At 39.2% G+C, this 19,752-nt stretch overlaps 1 protein-coding gene across 1 annotated transcript in view; it reads left to right on the plus strand.

Moving 5' to 3' along the window:
* Window positions 1-6,851, plus strand: part of CAT (catalase) — a 39,129-nt gene extending 32,278 nt beyond the window's left edge. Inside the window, 3 exon segments of the mRNA XM_065883204.1 lie at window positions 4,775-4,882; window positions 6,387-6,470; window positions 6,786-6,851. Coding sequence (XP_065739276.1) covers window positions 4,775-4,882; window positions 6,387-6,470; window positions 6,786-6,851 — 258 coding nt within the window.
* Window positions 6,852-19,752: the final 12,901 nt, after the last annotated feature.

Below are 19,752 nucleotides of genomic sequence, written 5' to 3' on the forward strand. Positions count from 1 at the left end.
CGTCTTAACTTGAATTCAGGGACAACATCTCTATTCATAAATCAGTGCCTATATTAAATGGAGTTGAAGAGTTGTGTTACTATGCCCTTTTAGTACAAGGTATGGAGACTCATTTCAGCTCCTCCAAATTTTATTGACGGGATGTAAGTGGGAGCCATTGGGGAAGCAGTGATCTCGTGGAAATCTAAGAAATGGGCAAGTAAAGCTTAAGTACAGCTGAATCTAAGAATCTGAGAAAGGCAGTCCAGATTTAAGGGACTAGAACTGGATTCAAAATAGCACTAGGAGGCCCAGTAGCAAAGGTGTGGGTGTTTCCACTGCACGGCACCCCATTCATGTGACTCAGCTACTCTCCATCTGTCTGCTGTTGCTCTCCAATACCAATTACTCATTCTTACCATGTCCTTCCCTATTTTTCTCCTCTTTGCCTCATAGCTTGTGTTTTAACATTGCTGTGGTTTTGCTATGACCATGGCCTAACTCTTCTTCTTTATGGCTTCTTTCTCCATGTATTACTTTTTTCTTTTTGGTCCTTTTTTACTCCTTCTCTCAATACTTCTACAGTCAGATTCTGGAGAGAGGAAATTGGATTGAATGGACTAATGTTTTCACTGTGGGTTGCATCATTGGCCTTTGGCCAGCCTCTAGTTAACTGCCCGGGGTCAAGCGCCCATCCTCCTTCTAATCACCTATGGCTGCCTGGGGGCTGTTCTTTTAGTAGATGCCATGGAAGAGGCCCTTTGACTCTGAAGAGCAGCCACCTCATTAATGTGCCCAGTGCAACTTATACCACATGTAAGAAAAGGATAAAGTTAAAAAATATAGTTGTCTTAGATCTCTGCTTGGGTAGTTGGTGTTAAACAATATTTAAATTAGAATGGGACCTATTCTAGCTTTTCAATTTGTAGATGTGTGTTCCCAGTAAAATATACTTAAATACATAAATTAATTCACTATGAAGATACCGTTATTTGAAAGGCACTTACATGTATACATGTATATAAAAAAGAAATTATTGTACCTTATAAACCATTTTTAGATGAAATTAAATGTCTCCTAAAAGCCTTTTATAGTAACTGCCTTATTCTTGGTGATGTAGGTTACCAAGTATGAATATATTACAATACAATTCCTGCTTCTCATAAAATTTTACCTACCTGAAGTCTATTCCAGTGTTAAGCTAGCTAATACAACCTCTGTAAAAATTAATTTAGATAATGAGGCTGTTGCTCACACATTAAAATTTACTATATGATCATTCTTATTTTGAGAGATTTCCTTATCACTATATAGAACTCAAGTTTTTAAGCAGTCAAGATTCTGTTTATAGCTTCATAGCATAATCCTATAACTGTAAGAGTCACATGGAATATAAATAGGAAGATCCAGGTTTATACTCTTAAAAATGATTCACTTGGACTCATGCTTCTGGCTTGTGACAGACAAGCTTGTGTCAGACCTATCCTCTCATGGAGAACATTGGAAAGCTAGATAAGATACAAAAAGGCTGTGGAGAGCTATAAAAGCAGCAAGAATTTGAGGGGCCAAGATTTTGAACAGAAAAGAAGTGCAGAGATATGAGCTTGATATTCGTTCTTCTTTTCTCATGAGGCATTTATTACTTTGTAAGTATTGGCCAACGTACTGAGCAGAGTTTACAGCGTTTTCATGGGTCTGGAGGGAATAAAAATTGGAGTTCAGGACCTGCTAAGGAAGAGGGCCTCTAGTTAACATCCCAGGCACTCAGTTGGATCCCTGAACGGCCATCCTAGAAATAAGGGCAAACCTGAAATCAACTTGCCTTTACAAAAAATGAGACTCAGTTTTATACCAGTCCAATCTCAGACTGGATTAAGATGATCTCCCTCTATCCTCTCTTCCAGAAGCAAACATAAGGCTTTGGAGGAAAATAGAGCCTCAAATTATCTCTGTATTTTTTCATATGCAAATGCCCAGCATTCAGTAATAAATTATCAGGCATACCCAACACATAAGACCTTATATCTGAAAAGCAAGAGGGGGATAAAAAAAGAAAAACAACTAGCAATAGAAACAAACCTACTGAAGATCCAGATAGTGGAATTGTCAGATATAGGTTTTAAAATAGCTGCAAATAATATGTTCAGGAAAACAGAAAACAGTTGACAACATGGAGAATTTAATAAGAGAACTTGAATCTGTCCAAAAAGAATGGAAGGGACTTCCCTGGCAGTCCAGTGGTTAAGACTTTGTGCTTCCACTCAGGGGGCACAGGTTCCATCCCTAGTTGGGGAACTAAGATCCTGCATGCCGTGCAATGCGGCCAATAAAATAAAATAAAATTAAATTAAATTAAAAAGAAAAAGAATTGAATGGACATACTGAACTGGAAAATGCAACAACTAAAGTTAAGCATTTAGTAAATGAGCTTAAAAGGAGATTAAATATGGCCAAAGAGAAGATTACTGAATTGGCGGATAGAGCAGTAGATGTTATCAAGACTCAGTCATGAAGAGAGAGCAAGAGAACTTCTCTTTGTTATGAGAAACCAATTAGAGATTGAGAAGGCAAACCACAGAGTGGGAAAATATATTTGCGGTTCCTCTAACTAACAAACAACTCATATACAGTACATGTAAAGAACTCCTGCAGAGCAATAAGAAAACGACAGACAAATGAATAGAAAAATGGGCAAAAGACTTGAACAGGCACTTCACAAAAGAAAATATCCAAATGACTGAAAAACACACAGAGTAGTTTATCTCACTGGTCATCGGGGATATGCAAAATAAAACTAAAAAAGAGATACCACTACATACACACCAGAATGACTAGACTGAAAAAGACTGTGTACCAAGTATTGCGAGAATGAGAAACAACTCTGACTCTTACCTGAGTGTAGATTGGTTCAGGTGTTTTGGAGAACTGTTTGTCAATATCCACTGAAGCTAAACATGTACGTGTCTTTTGACCTAGTAAGTGCACTCTTACATAGATTCTTAATAGAAATGTGTACATATGAGCAGCAGAAGACATGTACAGCACTGTTTATTCATATTACCCAATGTTCATCAACAAAAGCTTGGATAAATAAACCGTAGTATATTCCCACAGTGTACAGCAATGAAAATTAAAGAAGTATTCCAACAAACATTACCATAGATGAACCTTACAAACATGACATTGAGCAAAAGAACAAGAATATAGACTGTATGATTCCATTTGTGTACATTTGAAAGAGAAGTAAAAAACGTTTATAATATTAGAAGTCAAAAAATTCACCCTTGGGGAGGCAGTTGGAGAAAGGGGATAATGACTGGGTGGGGGAGTATGGTGGGATTTCTGGGGTGTGAGTGATGTTCTGTCTTGATCTGGGTGGTTGTGACACATTTGTGTCCACTGAAAAATCATTGAACTTCACACTTATGTTTAGTACCCTTTACTGTAGGCATGTTACACTTAAAAAGAAAAAAATCATTCTCTAACTTTGTATAGACTAGTAAAAATGTCACTTTTCCTTTTAGAGGAATTTGGTCCTGCTCTTAAAGGTCTGTGGTAAAAGTGTTGGAGTGGGTAAAGCACCTAGAGCCTACGCTCTGTAATGAGAGAAGCCACCACAATGAGAAGACCCCGTCTCATTTCTCTAGTTGCAGCGAGCGGGGGCCACACTTCGCTGTGGTGTGCAGACTTCTTATTGCGGTGGCTTCTCTTGTTGTGGAGCACGGGCTTTAGGTGCATGGGCTTCAGTAGTTGTGGCTTGCAGGCTTCAGTAGTTGTGGCTTGTGGGCTCTAGAGCGCAGGCTCAGTAGTTTTGGCGCACGGGCTTAGTTGCTCTGCGGCATGTGGGATCTTCTCAGACCAGGGCTTGAACTCGTGGCCCCTGCCTTGGCAGGCGGATTCTTAACCACTGCGCCACCAGGGAAGTCCCTTATATTTAGACTTTGCTCAGATTTTAAGAAATATTAGTATATTCTGATATTTGATAACAGAAAAATTATGAATATTTGATATTTTATGAATTTGCTACTTTGGATAATTGGATATTTTTGGACTTTATAAACATTAGTAGAACAGTACATAGAGTAGTGCCTGGTGTGTTATAGGTACATGAGAAATAAGTATTTGCTCAATGAGTGAATGAAAGAAATGTAGAATAGAATCATAGCCATAACTTAGAAATGGTTAATTTCAGAAATGAGCAGAGGCTGTTAGGACTCATATACTTAATACTAAGCTCTTACTTTTTATTTTAACTTCTTGATAGTCATTTTAGAGGTTAAACCCAATAATCTAAGCAAAATATCACTATTAACATCTGTTTTCTCCAAGAAATCTTGGCTTCTGAATAACTAAAGACCTAATTAATAAATTAGGGTGTTTTCCTCCGCTTTGGTTCTGGGTGAATTGAACAAAGATTGTATTGCGTTAAGCTTACATTTAATGACGGTTTGCACATTCTGCACTTGTCAGTATTAAGGTGTGGTGGCATTTTTAATTGTAGGCAACACTGCCTTCTATTTATAAGAGATTTATAAGCAGTGACTGCAAAGGACATTATTAAAAAGAAGTTATGAGCTATTATCTTCCTGTTTTGCTTAAAATAAAATAAAAAGTGAGGAACTCAACACGTGACAGTTTCAACTATGATTTTAAATTATTCTTAAATTCTAAAACCTTTTTTCATTCTTATACCAATGAGAAATCTTGCATCTTCATTTCAAAAGTGGTGTTTGGGTGAGTTTTGTTGGTGCTAAAGTGGTTATTTGATTCCCTGCATTCTATTTTCAATGAGCAGGTGCGGGCTTTCTATTTGAACGTACTGAATGAGGAGCAGAGGAAACGCCTGTGTGAGAACATAGCGGGCCATCTGAAAGATGCGCAACTTTTTATCCAGAAGAAAGCGGTGAGTGATACTTTGTAAGCCGAAGGGTGACACCTGCTGGCAGGAGAAGAGAGTGCAGCTGTGTGAGAAAACCCTTCCATGGAATTGTCATTTCTATTTCACTTGAGCTAAGCACACTTAAAAAAACTAGTATGAATCCCCAATCAACCTCTGATTCTTTTCTCTCTGTGTTTTACCTCCAGTATATATGCCACGTCCATTGATCCTTAGCTCTTTGTCCAGTGTATAATAATTTAGTTGAGTTTAGGGTGAATGGTCTCCTATGCTGTTGTCTGACTGCAGCCAAGTTCTGTGTAAGAGGGTAATGTCCAATGTCAAAATGTGGGTCCTGCCACAATTTTGCTTAGAATTCAGGTGATAAGAAATACAGATTACATTTTTGTGATTTGAAGTCAGCCTGACTACTTGATGTTATGAGGCCTGACCCTCCTTCGGAAGAAACTAGAAACGTGCACGTTTTCTGGGGTCAGAACTGAGCTGCTTCCAAAGACTCAGGCTGAACTTTTGAGCTGAGGCCCCAGGGTATTTCTGATGGTAGCTCGTTGTGTTGTGTGCTCTGCTGTGGTCTCCCGGCCTGCCGCAGGGGAGTTAGCCTCTCGTAGATTTAGGAACCCTGGCTATTTCTTTGTCTCTTGGTTGCCGCTTCTCTGTTCATGGGGGCAGCTGTCTGGGATGTGTTCTAAGGCCCGGAGATATGTACCAGCAGGCTGGATGCTCTGTCTGCAGGCAAGGTTCTATAACTGTGTTTCACCAGGGCGTGTATGAAAGATAACCCTTTAAGTCCCTGGGCGCTAATAGTTCTTGCTGTCTGGGGCAGAGAGCCTGACAGTCGCTCTGTGAGATAGGTGGGGCGGGTATTTTCTCATCTCACTGATAAGAATGAATAAGACCGTTTGTAAGTAGAGGGCTGGGCTTGAACCCTTGGCCTTCTCCTCTCACATATGCTGAAGCTGCAAGGCCCCCTGTGGGTTCTTGATGCTCCACCTCAGGACCAGCCCGCGGTCAGGAATTCCTGCTTGAAGTGTGCTTAGTTGCCCAGCAGGGGCCAGTGTTTGTGCATCTCACTTTAAATTCAGGCAGTGTCTGGGCCTGTTTCTTAATGCAAATCGCTGTAACTTTTTGTGTTCCTCCGAGGTCAGCTCTTTACCTGCTGTAAATGTAGCTCACCTCATAACGCGTTTTTCTCACGGTACTCTACGAGGTAGACGTAATCATCCCACTTATTTTTCTGGGGAGTGGATATGAACTGTGTGAGGTAGATTTAGTTATCTCACTGATTTCATGAGGAGTGGGTACTGAAGCTCAGATGAGTGCCTTAGGCAAGGTTGCTCAGCCAGTATATGTCCAGGACGCAAGCCTTCCTCCGTGTTGGTAAATGCTGTGTGGTTCTGCCTCCCGTGGAAGCGTCCGTCCTCCCCTCTGGAGTCGACCCTGTGAGGCGGACTCTGGGGACTGGTGTAGTGAGGGCTAGGGTAATGTTTACATTATTTTCACCTGGTTACAGGTTAAGAACTTCAGCGATGTCCATCCTGACTATGGGGCCCGCATCCAGGCTCTTTTGGACAAATACAACGCTGAGAAACCTAAGGTGAGCCCAGAGCATCCTGGCTGTGGCAGAGGGGCTGTGTCGTGGATGGGCGTAGTTGGGTTTCCTTTTATGATGATTCTCCTCAGGGACAGCTATTCCGTTTCCTAAGCAGCTGTTCAGAATCTCATTTGAGATATAAAGAACTCACCTGGAAAGCACATGCTCCTTGTTTTAGCCCTGGGCAGTATAAGACAGTCGAAGGTGAACAAATTCTGAATGCTTATTTTCATTTGAGCACAGATTAAAGCTAAGATAAATACTGAGTTGCTGCCCAAGTGAGTTAAGTAACCTGCTGGTCTTGGTCTTTCGAAACAGAGCGCGATTCACACCTATGTAAATCCCGGGTCTCACTTGGCTGCAAGGGAGAAAGCTAATCTGTGAGGCTCGTCCGTCCGCCTATGAAACAAAGCGTAATGTTGACACACATGCCCACTCATCGCTGGATGGAAGATTCTCCTGCGCTAGACATGCAAATGCAAGTTTATGTCTGTACAATGATAATCCCAGGTTTCTATAGCAAATAACGTAATAATGGCTTTTAATGCTATCTTCCTAGGGGTAAATGAACGTTAGAGCTTAACAGTCATTTGAAAGAAACGTGTATTTGCTTTTGACAGCTGATTATTTACTTAAAATGACTAGAATGAAAGTTTCTAGCAGAAATACGATTTTATTTGATAAGAAAAAATCTTGGTGAAATTAATGTTTACATATCATCTCATGGCCTGTTATATAAAAATATGGCTGTAATTATATAAGAAGAAAAGATAAAGATAATCCACTCAGAAATTTAAATTTTTCTAAGTTTCTTATAGGAAGCACAATTTGGTGTCTTTTGAAAATAACTTCAGTACCATCATGGCTTAATGTTTATTCCTGCTTGGAACTGATCAGATTTTTTAAAACTTGGAATTACATTTATGCTAATATAGTATTGATTTTGCAACAGGCTGATCTGTAATTGCTTATCTTTTTACAATAAAATAATCTGTAAATAAAAATAGAAGACTGGTATTTGGTTTCTTTAGGCTCCATATATAACTTGGAATGTCTCAAGACTGTGAATCTGAGTGTCATCTGTTATCAGATACTTACCCGTATAATTAAAAATATCGACCTCACAAGGGTAGTATGTTATTTGTTTAAACCAATAGCCTTTAGATAGCCTCTGAGATACAGGGGACCAGAACTTTATTCTATTGGGAAAACAGCAAATTTCCCAGCTTTGAAAATTGCTTAGATCTCTTGTTCACTAGCTCACTTCTTTATCTAATTATGAGTTTTAATTAAAAAAATTTTTTTTCCTTTTTTTCTTCCCAGTTTTATTGATATATAATTGGCATACAGCACTGTATATATTTGACTCACATATATCATGAAATGATTATCACAATAATTTTAGTTAATGGGAATGCCCTGGTGGTCCAGTGGTTAGAACCCAGTCCTCTCACTGCCAGGGGCCCAGGTTCGATCCCTGGTTGGGGAGCTAAGATTCCACAAGCTGCGTGTTGCGGTCAAACAAAAAAAATAAGTTTAGTTAACATTAATCATCTCACATAGATACTGTACGACATTAAAGAACTAGAAAAAAAATTTTTTTCATGTGATGAGAAATCTTAGAATTTACTCTCTTAACAATTTTCATATGTAACACACAGTCCATTAATGATATTTATTGTACATGACATCTCTAGTACTTATTTATCTTATAACTAGAAGTTTGTACCTTTTGACTGCTTTTTTCCAGTTCCCCTCTCTCCTACCCCCACCTGATAGTAACCAAAAATCTGATCTCTTTTTCTTTTTTTAAAAAAATTACTTAATTTATTTATTTTGGCTGCGTTGGGTCTTTGTTGCTGCACGCGGGCTTTCTCTAGTCGCGGTGAGTGGGGACTACTCTTCATTGCTGCGTGCAGGCTCCTCATTGCCGTGGCTTCTCTTGTCGTGGAGCATGGGCTCTAGGCGTGTGGGCTTCAGTAGTTGTGGCACACGGGCTCAGCAGTTGTGGCTTGCGGGCTCTAGAGCGCAGGCTCAGTAGCTGTGGCGCACGGGCTTAGGTGCTCCGCAGCATGTGGGATCTTTCCGGATCCCCTGCATTGGCAGGTGGATTCTTAACCACTGTTGCACCAGGGAAGTTCCTGATCTCTTTTTCTGAGTTTGTTGATGATGTATAAATAACCTACAACACGATGTTAGTTCCTGTTATACAACGTAGTGATTCAGTATTTCTGTACATTTAAAAATGATCACCACTATAAGTCTGGTTATGATATGTATGATACCATACAACAATATTACATAGTTATTGACTATATTCCCCACACTGTACATTTCATACCTATGACTCATTTATTTTGCAACTGGAAGTTTGTACCTCTTAATCTCCCTCACTATTTCTTTCCTCCCCCTACCACCCTCTCCTCTGGCAACTTTGTTATGATTGTTTGTTTTGGTTTTTAGATGCCACATGTAAATGAAATCATGCAGAATTTGTCTTTCTCTGTCTGACTTATTTCACTTAGCATAATACCCTCTAGGTCCATCTGTGCTGTTGCAGATGGCAAGATGTTATTCTTTTTTATGATCGAGTAATATTCCATTATATATCACATCTTTTTCTCCATTCGTCTGTTGATGGGCACTTAGGTTGTTTCCATATCTTGGCTATTGTAAATAATGCTGCAGTTAACATAGGGGTGTATATATCTTTCTGAATTAGTGTTTTTATTTTCTTCAGATAAATACACACGAGGGGAATTGCTGGATCATATGGTAATCTTTTTAAAAAGTTTTGAGGAATATCCATACCGTTTTCCATAGTGGCTGCACCAATTTGCATTCCCACCAACTGCACGAAGGTTCCCTTTTCTCCACATCCTTGCCAACACTTGTTATTTGTTGTCTTTTTGACACTAGCCATGCTGACAAGTGTATCTCATTGTGGTTTGGATTTGAATTTCCCTGATAATTAGTGATGTTGAGCATTTTCTCATGTGCCTGATTGCCATCTGTATGTCTTCTTTGGAAAAATGTCTATTCAGGTCCTCTGCTCATATTTAAATCAAGTTGTTTGCTTTTTTGACATTGAGCTATGTAAGTTCTTTGTATATTTTGGATATTAACTGCTTATCAGATAGATCATTTACAAATATCTTCTCCCATTGAGTAGGGCCTCTTTGTTTTGTTGATAGTTTCCTTAGCTGTGCAAAAACTTTTTAGTTTGATGTAGTCTCATTTTATTTATTATTGTTTTTGTTTCCCTTGCCTGAGGAGACAGATTGAAAAAAATATTACCGAAACCAATACCAAAGAGCTTACTGCCTGTTTTCTTCTAGAAGTTTTATGCTTTCAGGTCTTACATTTAACTCTTTAATCCATTTTGAATTTATTTTTATGCATGGTGTGAGGGAGTAGTCCAGTTTGATTCTTTGGCATGTAGCTGTCCAATTTTCCCAACACCATTTATTGAAGAGGCTGTGTTTTCCCCATTGTATGTTCTTACCTCCTTTGTTGTATATAAACTACCTGGATAGGTGTGGGTTCATTTCTGGGCTTCTGTTCTGTTCCATTGATCTATATGTCTGTTTTTGTGATATACCGTTTTGATTACTGTAGCTTCGTAGTATAGTTTGAAATCAGGGAGCATGGTGCTTCCAGCTTTGTTCTTTCTCAAGATTGTTTTGGCTATTTTGGGTCTTTAGTGTTTCCACACAAATTTTAGAATTATCTGTCCTAGTTCTGTGAAGAACGCCATTGGTATTTTATAGGGATTCCATTGAATTTATAGATTGCCTTGGGTAGTATGGTCATTTTAACAATATTAATTCTTCCAGTTCATGAATATGGTATATCTTTCCACCTGTTTGTGTTATCTTCAGAAGGACAACTATGGTATGATTCTACTTCTATGAGGTACCTAGAATAGTCAAATACACAAAGACAGAAAGTAGAATGGTGGTTGCCAGGGGTGGGAGGAAGGGAGAAATGAGGAATTCTTATATAATGGGTGCAGAGTTTCAGTTTGGGAAGATGAAAAAATTCTGGAGATGGATGGTGGTGATGGTTGCACAACAGCATGAATGTATTTGCCACTGAACTGTACACTTAAAAATGGTTAAAGTGGTAAATTTTATGTATATTTTACCACACATCACACACACACACACACACACACACACACACACACACACACACACACACACAAAGCCCAATGGTCCATTCTCATACTCACCTTGCTTGGCCTCTTAGCAGTGTTTAAAACACTTAATCATTGACACCTTTTAAAAAAAAAAAACCCAGCTTTTTTTGGAGATAGAATTCACATACCATAAAATTCACCCATATAAAGTGTATAATTCAGTGGTTTTTAGTATAGGTACAGAGTTGTGCAATCAACACCACAATAAATTTTAGAACATCTCTGTCACCCCCCAAAAAACCTTGTACCCATTAGCAGCACTCACCATTACCCCAACTTAATCTTGCCTTGCAACCCTTGGCCATCATGAATCTGTCTATAGATTTGCCTATGTTACACATTTTATTTAAATGGAATCATACAACATGTGATCTTTTGTGACTGGCTTCTTTCACTTAGTATCATGTTATCAAGATTCTTCCATGTTGTATCATGGATCAGTACTTCATTTCCTTTTATTGCCAAATAATATTCCACTGTATGAATAAGCTTTTTTATTGATCCATTCATCAGTTGGTAGATGTTTGGGTTGTTTCTACTTTTTTGGCTATTGTGAATAATGCTGCTATGAATATTTGTGTACGTGTTTTCGTGTGGACATGTCTTTTCATTTCTCACATTCTTACCTTCTTAAAATGCGTTTTCACTCGTCTTCTGGCATACCGCTCTCTAAAAATCGACTCCTGGTGTTTTAAAATCTACTACTCTTCTAAAATGAGGGCTTGGTCTGGGCTTATAGAAACACTGAGAGATTACCTTGTTGCTTTCAAATTCAATGTAGAATTTCAGTTTAAAAACATTCTTTTTTTCCTTTCCCATATAAAGGGGCATCAGTCTAATTTGTAATCTCTGCCACAGAAATGAGTTTTAAGAATTTCTTAGCACTTGCTATTCTGAAAGAAAAACAATGGGCAAACTGCTTGGCCATGTCTTTGCCTCTTAGTTCATGATAAAGGCAAAGGGCCACATTCTATTTTCAGTGATCTGATAAGACAAATTGAAGGCTTTAAAATCCTTATCAGAGTTTTAAAGATGTGAAAGGTTAGTGGAGGTGAACTCAAAAAGTTACGTATACTTTTTTTTTTTTTTTTTGCGGTACGTGGGCCTCTTACTGTTGTGGCCTCTCCGGTTGCAGAGCACAGGCTCTGGACGCGCAGGTTCAGCTGCCATGGCTCACGGGCCCAGCCGCTCTGTGGCACGTGGGATCTTCCCAGTCTGGGGCACGAACCCGTGTCCCCTGTATCGGCAGGCGGACTCAACCACCGCGCCACCAGGGAAGCCCTACTTTTGAGTTTTTGAAAATTTTAATCACATGTGGAAAGCTCGACTATGACACTCTTTGCAAAGGAAATACTTATTCTCTCATTTGACTGTTAAGTGAATTTTGCATTGTCGTTTTTATTTTTGTTGTTTTGCTTTGTTATTGTTTGCTTAAAGTATGCTATTTTAAATTGTCCTTGTATTTTCTACTCTTGAATGAATTGCATTATGAAACTATATGTTTAAGTAAAACTCACATTTTAAAGAGTATAGTGGGTTGAATGATGGTCCCTAAAAGAATATGTCCATGTCCTAACCTCAGGAAGCTGTGAAGTTGACTTTATTTGGAGAAAAGTTTTCTGCAAGTGTCTCCAGATGAGATCATCTGGGATGATCAAAGATCAGTGTGCTTCTAAAGAGACCAAAGGGGAGGAGGAGGGGCAGCTCATATGAAGATTGAGGCAGAGATTGGAATTTTACAGCCACAAGCTAAGGAACACCTGGAGCCTCCAGAAGCTAGAAGAAGCAAGGAAGGATTCTTCCCTAGAGCCTATGGAGGGAGCATGGCCCTGGAATACCTTGATTTTGGACTCAGCCTCCAGAATTGTGAGAGAATGAATTTCCATTGTTTTCATGAAAAACAAAAACAAAAAACCCCAAACAGAAAGTAAATTGGTGCAGCCACTGTGGAAAACAGTATGGAAGTTTCCCAAAATAACGAAAAATAGAACTACCCAGCAATTCCACTCCTACGTATAGATATGAAAAAAACAAAAACAGTAATTCAAAAAGATACACGTGGAGGGCGGAGTCAAGGTGGCGTACTAGGATGACGCGGAATTCGCGTCTCCTCACAAGTGGGGCACCGGGGACCATGGACACCTAAGGGGACGGGAGGAACCCCCATGACCGCGTAGGACGTGGGGCGTGGGGGGAGTGAAGGGGGAGGAGAAGTGGAGGCGGGACGAGAATGGAGCCCCTGAAGGGCGGCTGGGGGAGGGGAAGGGATTCCATGCCCAAAGGGGGAGATTGGGGACCACTGGGAGGACAGAGGATCAAAAGGGAGTGTGGCCAGGTTTCCCCTGCCCACTTGGGTCCCCAGGAACCTGCTGAGATCCCGGGCCTGATGCTCTGCCCACCTAGGCCCCCTCCAGCCACGCGAGTCCTGAGGGAGTGGGAGGGAGGGAAGGGGGAGCAAAAGTAAAGGCCGGACCTACGGGACCGTATCCCTGAGGGGTGGCTGGCGGAGGGGAGGAGTTCCTACACCCAGCAGGACCCACCCACAGTTAGGGGTCCAGCGGAGACGGGGGAGACCCTGGGGGAGAGGGTGGGGGAGGGGCACGAAGGAACAGAAGGGAAAAGGACCAGGGCTTTCCCTGTCCATTTAGGCACCAGGGAGCCAGATGGGCTCCCAGGCCTAATCCTCTGCCCTCAGAGCCTCCCTGCTGCCATGCAGAGCCCAGGCCCCACCCCACACCCCAGCCAGGGCCCTACCTCTATCCTCGGAGACCCTCTCTGAGACCCCCTCCAACACAATGGGCCTAACCCCTACCACACACACTCACTCAGGGCCTCGCCTCCAAACTCCACACTCCAGAGGACCTCCTTTCCATGTGCTGCCTCTCCCCTTCTGCACAGGTCCTAAGTAGAGGCCCTGCCCCAAGCTCAAACGTCACCTCCCACTCGCTTAGGTCCCACCCCACCCTAAATCCCACCCCTGCCTAAGTTCCCCTTCCACCTAAACTCTGCCTGCAAGGCTTTTTTTTTTTCCTCTTTTACATTGGGGTTCTGTTTTACATTGTTGTTGATTCATTTATATTTTTATTTTTCCTAATAAATCTTTATTTTTCTAATTTTATTTTATTCTTTATACTTTGTTATTGTTCTCTCCTTTTGTTCCCTCTGCACCCCTCCCCCCTTTTTTTCTTTTCTCTATTGTGGTTTTATTTTACCTTGTTACAGTTGTTTCAATTATATTTTTGTTTTTCCTAATATATTTTTTATCTTTCTAATTTTATTTTGTTTTTTATTCTTTGATATTGTACTGCTCCTCTTTTTCTTTCTTTCTTTATTTCCTTTTTTGTGTGTGTGCCACACCACGCAGATTGCAGGATCTTGGTTCCCAGGCTGGAGGTCGAGCCTGTGCTCCTGTGGTGGGAGCTCCAAGTCCAAACCGCTGGACTAACAGAGAACCTCAGACCCCAGGGAATATTAATTGGAGTGAGACCTCCTGAAGGTCCTAATCTCAGCACCAAGACCCAGCTTTATCCAACTGCCTGCAAACTCCAGTGCTGGATGCCTCAGGCCAAACAGCCAGTAAGACAGGAACACAGCCCCACCCATCAAAAAAAAAAAAAAAAAAGAATGAAATGACAAAAAAAAAATGTTACAGACAAAGGAGCAAGGTAAAAACCTACAAGACCCAATAAATGAAGATGAAATAGGCAATCTACCTCTTTTTATATGTATATATATACATATTTGTTTCCTTTTTCTGTTTTTTTGAGTGGGTATGTGTATGTGTCTTCGTGTGATTTTGTCTGTGTAGCTTTGCTTTTACCATTTGCCCTAGGGTCTGTCTGCCTGTTTTTTGTTGTTTTTATTACTTTTAATTTTTTTATTTTTAATAATTTAAAAAATAGTTTTACTTTAATAACTTTATTATTTTCTTTATCTTTTTCTTTTTTTCTCCCTTTTCTTCTGAGCTGTGTGGTTGACAGGGTTCTTGGTGCTCTGGCAGGGTGTCAGGCCTGTGCCTCTGAGGTGGGAGAGCTAAGTTCATGACATTGGTCCACCAGAGACCTTCTGGCTCCACATAGTATCAAACAGCAAAAGCTCTCCCAGAGATTTCCAGCTCAACACTAAGACCCAGCTCCACTCAACGACCAGCAAGCTACAGTGTTGGACACCCTATGCCAAACAACTAGCAAGACAGGAACACAACTCCACGCATTAGCAGGGATGTTGCCTAAAATCATAATAAGGTCACAGGCAGCCCAAAACACACCACTGGACGTGGTCCTGCACACCAGAAAGACAACATCCAGCGTCATCCACCAGAACACAGGCACTAGTCCCCTCCACCAGGAAGCCTACATAACCCACTGAAACAACCTTAGCCACTGGGAGCAGACACCAAAAACAACGGAAACTACAAACCTGCAGCCTGTGAAAAGGAGACCCCAAACACAGTAAGTTAAGCAAAATGAGAAGACAGAGAAACACACAGCAGATGAAGGAGCAAGGTAAGAACCCACCGGACCAAACAAACAAAGAGGAAATAGGCAGTCTACCTTAAAAAGAATCCAGAGTAATTATAGTAAAGATGATCCAAAATCTTGGAAATAGAATGGAGAAAATACAAGAAACAAGGACCTAGAAGAACTAAAGAGCAAACAAACAATGATGAACAACACAATAAATGAAATTTAAAATTCTCTAGAAGGAATCAATAGCAGAATAACTGAGGCAGAAGAACGATTAAGTGACCTGGAAGATAAAATAGTGGAAATAACTATCACAGAGAAAAATAAAGAAAAAAGAATGAAAAGAATTGAGGACAGTCTCAGAGACCTCTGGGACAACATTAAATGCACCAACATTCGAATTATAGGGGTCCCAGAAGAAGAAGAGAAAAAGAAAGGGACTGAGAAAATATTTGAAAAGATTATAGTTGAAAACTTCCCTAATATGGGAAAGGAAATAGTCAAGTCCAGGAAGTGCAGAGAGTCCCATAGAGGATAAATCTAAGGAGAAACACGCCAAGACACATATTAATCAAACTATCAAAAATTAAATTCAATGAAAAAATACTAAAAGCAGCAAGGGAAAAAGAACAAATAGCATACAAGGGAATAACCATAAGGTTAACAGCTGATCTTTCAGCAGAAATTCTACAAGCCAGAAGGGAGTGGCAGGATATATTTACAATGATGAAAGGGAAAAACCTACAACCAAGATTACTCTACCCAGCAAGGATCTCATTCAGATTCGATGGAGAAGTCAAAAGCTTTTCAGACAAGCAAAAGCTAAGAGAATTCTGTACCACCAAACCAGCTTTACAACAAATGCTAAAGGAACTTCTCTAGGCAGGAAAGACAAAAGAAGGAAAAGACCTAAAAAAACAAACCCAAAACAATTAAGAAAATGGTAATTTTCTTACATACATATTGATAATTACCTTAAATATAAATGGATTAAATGCTCCAACCAAAAGACATAGACTGGCTGAAAGGATACAAAAACAAGACCCGTATATATGCTGTCTACAAGAGACGACTTCAGACCTAGGGACACATACAGACTGAAAGGGAGGGGACGGAAAAAGATATTCTATGTAAATGGAAATCAAAAGAAAGCTGGAGTTGTGACCACCTAGAGGGGTGGGATAGGGAGGGAGATGCAAGAGGGAAGAGACATGGGGATATATGTATATGTATAACTGATTCACTTTGTTATAAAGCAGAAACTAACACACCATTGTAAAGCCATTATACTCTAATAAAGATGTTTTAAAAAAAAGAAAGCTGGAGTAGCAATTCTTATATCAGACAAAATAGACTTTAAAATAAAGAGTATTACAAGAGACAAAGAAAGGCACTACATAATGTTCAAGGGATCAATCCAAGAAGAAGATATAACAATTGAAAATATTTATGCACCCAACATAGGAGCACCTCAATACATAAGACAAATGCTAACAGCCATAAAAGGGGAAATCGACATAAGACAATCGTAGTAGGGGACTTTAACACCCCACTTTCACCAATGGACAAATCATCCAAAATGAAAATAAATAAGGAAACACAAGCTTTAAATGACACATTAAACAAGATGGACTTAATTGATATATATAGGACATCCCATCCAAAAACAGCAGAATACACTTTCAAGTGCACATGGAACATTCTCAAGGATAGACCATATCTTGGGTCACAAATCGAGCCTTGGTAAATTTAAGAAAATTGAAATGGTATCAAGTATCTTTTCCGACCACAACGCTATGAGACTAGATATCAATTACAGGAAAAAAAACTGTAAAAAATACAAACACATGGAAGCTAAACTATACATATTAAATAACAAAGAGATCACTGAAGAAATTAAAGATGAAATAAAAAAATACCTAGAAAGGAATGACAATGAAAACACGATGACACAAAACCTATGGGATGCAGCAAAAGCAGTTCTAAGGGGGAAGTTTATAGCAATATAATCCTACCTCAAGAAACTAGAAACATCTCAAATAAACAATCTAACCTTACACCTAAAGCAATTAGAGAAAGAAGAACAAAAAATTCCCAAAGTTAGAAGAAGGAAAGAAATCATAAAGATAAGATCAGAAATAAATGAAAAAGAAATGGAGGAAACAATAGCAAAGATCAATAAAACTAAAAGCTGGTTCTTTGAGAAGATAAACAAAATTGATAAACCATTAGCCAGACTCATCAAGAAAAAAAGGTGGAAGATTCAACTCAACAGAATTAGAAATGAAAAAGAAGTAACAACTGACACTGCAGAAATACTAAGGATCATGAGAGATTATTACAAGCAACTCTGTGTCAATAATATGGATAACCTGGAAGAAATGGACAAATTCTTAGAAAAGTACAACCTTTTGAGACTGAACCAGGAAGAAATAGAAAATATAAACAGACCAAACACAAGCACTGAAATTGAAACTGTGATTAAAAATCTTCCAACAAACAAAAGCCCAGGACCAGGTGGCTTCACAGGTGAATTCTATCAGACATTTAGAGAAAAGCTAACACTGATCCTTCTCAAACTCTTCCAAAATATAACAGAGGGAGGAACACTCTAAAACTCATTCTCTGAGGCCACCATAACCCTGATACCAAAACCAGACAAAGATGTCACAAAAAAAAGAAAACTACAGGCCAATATTACTGATGACCATAGATGCAAAAATCCTCAACAAAATACTAACAAACAAAATCCAACAGCACATTAAAAGGATCAAACACCATGATCAAGTCAGGTTTATCCCAGGAATGCAAGGATTCTTCAATATATGCAAATCAATCAATGTGATACACCATATTAACAAACAGAAGGATAAAAACCATATGATAATCTCGATAAATACAGAAAAAGCTTTTGACAAAATTCAACACTCAATTATGATAAAAATTCTCCAGAAAGTAGGTATAGAGGGAACCTACCTCAACATAATAAAGGCCATATATGACAAACCCACAGCAAACATCATTCTCAATGGTGAAAAACTGAAACCACTTCCTCTAAGATCAGGAACAAGACAAGGTTGCCCACTCTCACCACTATTATTCAACATAGTTTTGGAAGTTTTAGCCACAGCAATCAGAGATGAAAAAGAAATAAAAGGAATACAAATCGGAAAAGAAGAAATAAAATTGTCACTGTTTGCAGATGACATGATACTATACATAGACAATCCTAAAGATGCTACCAGAAAACTACTAGAGCTAATCAATGAATTTGGTAGAGTAGCAGGATACAAAATTAATGCATTCCTATGAATGATGAAAATCTGAAAGAGAAATTAAGGAAACACTCCCATTTACCATTGCAACAAAAAGAATAAAATACCTAGGAATAAACTTACCTAAGGAGACAAAAAACCTGTATGCAGAAAACTATAAGACACTGATGAAAGAAATTAAAGATGATACAAACAGATCGAGAGATATACCATGTTCTTGGATTGGAAGAATCAACATTGTGAAAATGACTATACTACCCAAAGCAATCTACAGATTCAATGCAACCCCTATCAAACTACCAATGGCATTGTTCACAGAACTATGAAATTGTTCACAGAACAAAAAATTTCACAATTTGTATGGAAACACAAAAGACCGTGAATAGCCAAAGTGATCTTGAGAAAGAAAAACGGAGCTGGAGGAATCAGGCACCCTGACTTCAGACTATACTACAAAGCTACAGTGATCAAGACAGTATGGTACTAGCACAAAAACAGAAATATAGATCATTGGAACAGGATAGAAAGTCCAGAGATAAACCCATGCACCTATGGCCACCTTATCTTTGATAAAGGAGGCAAGAGTATACAATGGAGAAAAGACATCCTCTTCAATAAGTGGTGCTGGGAAAACTGGACAGCTACACATAAAAGAATGAAATTAGAAAACTCCCTAACACCATACACAAAAATAAAATCAAAATGGATTAAAGACCTAAATGTAAAGCCAGACACTATCAAACTCTTAGAGGAAAACATAGGCAGAACACCCTATGACATAAATCACAGCAAGATCCTTTTTGACCCACCTCCTAGAGAAATGGAAATAAAAACAAAAATAAACAAATGGCATCTAATGAAACTTAAAAGCTCTTGCACAGCAAAGGAAACCATAAACAAGACGAAAAGACAACCGTCAGAATGGGAGAAAATATTTGCAAATGAAGCAACTGACAAAGGATTAATCTCCAAATTATACAACCAGCACATGCAGCTCAATATCAAAAAAACAACCCAATCCAAAAATGGTCAGAAGACCTAAATAGACATTTCTCCAAAGAAGATATACAGATTGCCAACAAACACATGAAAGGATGCTCAACATCACTAATCATTAGAGAAATGCAAACCAAAACTACAATGAGGTATCACTTCACACCAGTCAGAATGGCCATCATCAAAAAATCTGCAATCAGTGAATGCTGGAGAGGGTGTGGAGAAAAGGGAACCCTCTTGCACTGTTGGTGGGAATGTAAATTGATACAGCCACTATGGAGAACAGTATGGAGGTTCCTTACAAAACTAAAAATAGAACTACCATATGACCCAGCAATCCTACTACT

Source organism: Phocoena phocoena, chromosome 8 (genome assembly GCF_963924675.1).
Source record: "Phocoena phocoena chromosome 8, mPhoPho1.1, whole genome shotgun sequence".
NCBI lineage: Eukaryota > Metazoa > Chordata > Mammalia > Artiodactyla > Phocoenidae > Phocoena > Phocoena phocoena.